Source organism: Trichomycterus rosablanca, chromosome 5 (assembly GCF_030014385.1).
Source record: "Trichomycterus rosablanca isolate fTriRos1 chromosome 5, fTriRos1.hap1, whole genome shotgun sequence".
NCBI classification, from domain to species: domain Eukaryota; kingdom Metazoa; phylum Chordata; class Actinopteri; order Siluriformes; family Trichomycteridae; genus Trichomycterus; species Trichomycterus rosablanca.
This window is the reverse complement of record NC_085992.1, coordinates 13,393,183-13,398,905: the sequence shown is the minus strand read 5'-3', so window position 1 is coordinate 13,398,905 and position 5,723 is coordinate 13,393,183. Positions and strand designations below refer to the sequence as shown.

The 5,723-nt window shown below is 40.3% G+C and overlaps 1 protein-coding gene across 1 annotated transcript; it reads right to left on the bottom strand.

Moving 5' to 3' along the window:
• Nucleotides 1–4,041: 4,041 nt before the first annotated feature.
• LOC134314350 (4-galactosyl-N-acetylglucosaminide 3-alpha-L-fucosyltransferase 9-like) lies at nt 4,042–5,184 on the bottom strand. The gene has a single exon (XM_062994930.1). The coding sequence runs from the start codon at nt 5,182–5,184 to the stop codon at nt 4,042–4,044; it is 1,143 nt and encodes a 380-aa protein (XP_062851000.1).
• Between the last annotated feature and the right edge of the window lie 539 nt (nt 5,185–5,723).

The window sequence follows — 5,723 nt, the reverse complement described above, 5'->3', positions numbered from 1 at the left end:
ACGTTCTTAATCTTGCCTTTAACGTTTGATGGAACCTCTCCAAAGCTCCTTGACTCTCAGGATGAAATGCTGAGGAAACTTGGTGTTGGATACCCAGTTGTTGAAGGACCTGAGAAAACAGTTTTGCTGTGAAATTTGTTCCCTGATCAGTTTGTACAGTTTTCGGCAACCCAAACACAGAACAAAAGCGTACCAGGGCTTTTGATACTGACTTTGCTGTGATGTTACGCAGTGGAAACACATCCGGGAAATGAGTGGAGAGGCACATTATAGTTAATAGGAACTGGTTTCAACTTTTTGTCTTTGGGAGCGGACCTACACAATCTAACAACAAATGCTCAAAGGGTTCACAGACAGCTGGTATTGGACATAAAGGTGCTGGTGGTATACGCTGATTGGGCTTTCCTGCCACCTGACATGCGTGGCATGATTGGCAGTATTTCACTACATCAGCTTTCAAACCAGGCCAAAAGAAGTGTTGCAAAATACGCTTATAAGTTTTATTTACCCCTAGATGTCCTGCCATCACATGATCATGCGCAAGATTTAGCACATACAGCCTATACGGTTCTGGCACAACTATTTGAAAAATGCAGCTCCACTCATTTGATGGTAGAGAAGGTGCCCACTTTCTCATTAGAATACCCTCCTGTTTATAATATGCCACACAAGACCCATGAATTTGTCGCTGGTCTACCACAGATGACCAATATTTAGACAGGGAAGGATCAGCTTCTTGAGCAGACACTTACTCAGCTCGATCCACAGGCAGAGTAAGGGTAAGACAAGTAACAGAATCTTGACTCATTGGACTTGCAGAGCCGACAGCGGGATCAAGAACAGATGCGTCTTTGTTCTGAAAAGAAGAGTCCTCATAAAGATTAGTCAAGCTCATCTTTTCGTTAACACTTTGTGATCGAGTAGTTACACACATGGGAAACACAGCAGGAAATTCCTGTTGTAAGTTATCCATTCCAGCTACAGGTTCAAAAACTACTTCAGGAATGGGAAACACTTTTCCCCCAGCTAGGTCATTTCCCAGGATGACATCTATTCCATCAACTGGCAACTCAGAAAGTACAGCCAATCGTACCATCCCCCTGATTAGTTCAGACTGTAAATACACATTATGTAGTGGTACACTAACTGGTGTCAAATCTATTCCATGCACAACTACAAATGATCCACAAAATGTATTCTCACCCATAGAAAGCATTTTATCAGTAATAAATGATTGAGCTGCCCCTGTATCACGAAGGATCTTCACGACACTCAGACTTTTCATTTAGTGAAACATAACCATCCAGGATAAAAAGATTAAAGGTAACGTCACATTTACCTTGGGGAAGTTCACACTCAGAAACATGAACAGTCTCAGCCGAAACACAAGCTACACTCTTGGGTTTGTCTCTCTTTTTATTCCATGCCTCGCACTCCGCAATCAAATGACCTGGGCGTCTACAATAAAAACAGGTACGATTCCCAGCAGTAGGTGCAGATGACTCACCAATCGGTTTGGGAGGGGTTTTGTCACTTCTAAATGACCTCTCAAATGTTCGTGACACACGAGACCTATTCTCTAACCCTCTTTTGTCCCTCCTGTCCTTGGTACTAACTCCGTGTACCAACATCGCCTTGCTGGATGGGAACACTGTCTTATGAGTCAACACATACTCATCAGTTAAGACAGCAGCTTCAGACAGGGTTAACACTTTTTGTTCGTTTAGATGAACCACCACAGCTTCAGGAACAGAGTTTTTGAACTCTTCTAATAAAATTAGCTCCTTCAACTGACTTAAATTGGTCACTTTAGAAGCTGAACACCACTTCTCAAATAAGTTTGCCTTCTCACGAGCAAACTCCACAAATGTCTGATCCCCAGACTTTGAATGAGAACGAAATCTTTGCCGGTAGGCCTCTGGGACTAACTCATAGGCTCTCAGGACAGCGGCCTTAATGATCTCATAATCAAGACTCTGCTCCACACTCAATGATGAACACACTTCCTGAGCCTTTCCAACCAGTTTACATTGGAGTAGCAAAGGCCACAAATCTCTAGGCCAATGCAAAGTAGTAGCCACGCGCTTAAATGCAGTAAAATAAGAATCTACCTCAGATTCTCTAAATGGAGGTACCAGAGAGATATACTTGCTGATATCAAACTCTATAGCGTGAGACCCAGGTTGTCCCCGAGATGAAGGCCTCGTTGCCTCCAACTCCAAAGCACGAACCCGCAGTCTTTGGGTTTCGCTCTCCTGTTGTCTTATTGCTAGATCCAGCTCTTTCAGCTTTATAGCCATGTTCAACTCTAAGTTACTTAGAGGACTTGCCCCAGATGGAGAAGTGCCTAGCTTCATACCAGGAGGTGTTTTTGGTAATCTCCCAGCGGCCTCCGCCACTGGAAAAATACCAGGTTCCGCCAAGGTAACACTAGCACCCTCCACCCTAGGTAACATAGCAGGCTGAGTTCCGACAACACTCCCCGAATCCGGAGACACTGGCAACCTTTGGTCATCACGCAGTTTAGCAAGCACAACTTCCCTTATATCAGCTTTACACGCAGCACGTGGTATGGCTACATCATAAAACCCAGCTACCTCCAACAATTCCACCTTCCTGCATTTACTCAAGGCCTCTACTGTTGGAGACCGAATAAATTTCTCCAAGTCAAACTCCATGTCCCCAATACAAATAGTACACTCACCTCCCCACACAAAAGTATTGTGCCACCAATGCACAAGAAAAACAAAGAGACCACCAGAGAGAACAAAGACAGTAAAGCCACTGTTTGCTACACACACTGAATTACTAATAAACTCACACTGTATTGCTTAAGTTAATAAGTGTTTAGACGAGCCCCCAAATATGTTACACGCCAGCCTAGGGTATTAGAGTATCTCGTGCACCAAAATACACACACACGTTTCACACTAAAGTGAGCTTCACAATTACAAATTTATTTACAATAGATTCAATAATACAGTCAAACCAAGCTCTCTCTCCAGGGGTAAGCAAGGCCAAAATAATAAACAAAACCCACACTAACTTTAAACCCAAACCTCTTACTAACCTAACCAAAAAATAAAGGAAACAAAAAACAGGTTTCTATCCTGACTCCCTAACTAAACACAAAACCAGGAGAAAAAGGTTACAAACAAAATGGCACTTATCCCCTTCCAGCTCTTTTGAATTCACATAAACACCCCACTCCATATTTACAATTATTTACACAGACAAGCAATAACATTCATAATTTACAATATTTACAATACTCAGCACCTCACTAATTCATTAAAGATAACAGCCAACTACACAACACAATACATCAACCACCAATTCTCTCAGTCTTTGTCTTTCTCTCTCTCTCTCTCTCTCTCTCTCTCTGGTCTTCATTTCTTCTCCTTTTATAACCTCACCAGCACAGGTAGTTAGGAATTTTCACACACAGACACTACACAGCAGCCATAACAGTCTCGCAAACTGCAATTTCCCTCTGGGATCAATAAAGTATTCTGATTCTGATGAAAAAGTGTCATGAGCTTGGGTGTTATGAATATAATGCTATCAATAATACATACAAATTTGATTCAGGAATTATATATAGCTTTTAACTCATTTTCACCTGTCATCACATTTAACCACAAAAATTAACAATAAAAATGAAACAAAAACAAATTACAAATTATAAAATTAGATTTAAAAAAAATTACATTGATTTTTTTTAAGGAATGGAACTGATTTCATTTCTTTAACATAATTTTAGAAATAACCAGATGTAATAAAATGTTAAACATGCATACATGGCCAAAATTATGTGGACATCCATCCTCAGCTAATTAACCTTTTTGCATGTTAAACTAAATGGACACAAATGTTCACAAACACACTCCAAAATCATATGTGCTGTTAGAGCTAAACAGAGGGCCAACAACACATTAATACCTTTGGTTTTGGAATGAGTTGCAAACAAGCTCGTTTCCACATAATTTTGCCAATATTTTTTATGACAAATAATTACTTACAAATGAACAGTCCTTTAATTTATGAAAACCACCACTGGTAGATATCGTGTGCAACTTTATACTCCTTGTGTCTCCCAATATATTCACAAGCATGACAGATATAAATGATAAACTCTTGATTCTGAATGACAAGATGAGGAGTTGCAGTGACGTGTTTTTTCCAATCAAAGAATCGTCTGTAAGCCTCGTCGTCCTTGTCCAGCTGAAGTAGACGGTTAGCGAGAGCTTGAGGATTGGGGAAATCATCAATATGAATGAAGGAATTAGGTGGAAAGAAGTCTTCATAGTTCTGTCTTGGTGGTCCCAATACAACAGGGACAGTTCCTACAGATAAAGGACCATTCACTTTCTCAGTGATGTAGTCCCTGTGGACGGAGTTCTCAAAAGAAAGGTAGAATTTACAGCTGGCCAGGGTTGGATAATAGTCTTCAGATTTTAAGTGAGATCCAGCCATTCGCCCAAATATGTTTACATTGATGTACTTCTTAAGCTCATTGAAGTACTTCATCCTGGTGTTAACGCCTGTCGATGGATCATTGTTAGACACGAACCAGCAGACGAGCTTGTCCTTCTTAGGGATTACAAAGTCCGTATTTGGTGTTTTATTAACAGTCAACCAATATTTAACGGAAATATCGGCGTCCCGTCTGTAACTCAAAGTGAGGTTAAAGAGGTTTTCCAGACCTGGTATCTTGTGCGTGTTGGTTGGCGATTCCACGTGGAACCAGATCCACCTCTGAAACGCAGGACGAGGAGATGGTGGAAGGTTGGATAGATCCCACCTGATAGCTTTGTGGAAGATCAGGACGGCATCTGCCTGGTTGTAAAGTTTTCTGTCATCAGTAAAATGACAGCCATCGATGTTGTAAAATTTCTTGCAGTCGCTGAAGTCAAATCTGTAATTTTCAGGCCAGACCCAGAGGAGCAGGATGGGTTTTTCTTCCTTTGTTTCTTCCTTTGTTTCTTCCTTCGATGGAGTTTCTGGCTTGGGAATAGAGTTAGAAATGTTCACGCTCTTGATCTCTGGCTTATGTGGTGGAATTAAATAAGTTGAGCATTTCGGTGTGAAGTACTGTAAAAACAGCATGCATGAGGCGATTCCTGAAAGCCAGCAAATGCCAATCAGACACAATTGCTGGGTTCTAGATACATTAGGCATCATTTCTGGATCTAAGAAAAAAAAGAGGGATATTATGGAGACAACACTGAAGCAAAAGTACAAAACAAGCATCTGAGCTTTTAAACAGCTGAAGACTGTAAACCAGGGATGGTACACTGTGATACAAGGTTTTATGAACCTCATGCTTCTAAGATAAAACTAGTGTTAGCACAAGTTTGATTAACAGAAAAGTAGAATTAGCTTTAGTTTCTTAGAAATCTGCAGTTATTTAATTATATATTTCAGAATTATGACCATACGACAACTAATAATAGAAGTCTTTTTTGCTTTGCCTGTGATTAATGGTGCTGCTCAGCAGCATTTCTGACTAGTGTCCAACAGTAAGTTTGAATAGCACAGGGCAACACATTCCAATTTGAATAACACTGGGCAACAAGTGTGCTTCTGAGAGAAAACAAGCCAATTGTATCAATTTAAAGGTGCTAACCACATATTTGACAAACAGAAAAGCAGAATTAGTTTAGTTTTTTATATATTTGCAGTTATTTCATTATATATTTAAAAATTATGACCATTAGACA

Coding starts and splice junctions, on each gene's coding strand:
- LOC134314350 (XM_062994930.1), bottom strand. CDS start 5,184: ATGATGCCTAATGTATCTAGAACCCAGCAATTGTGTCTGATTGGCATT.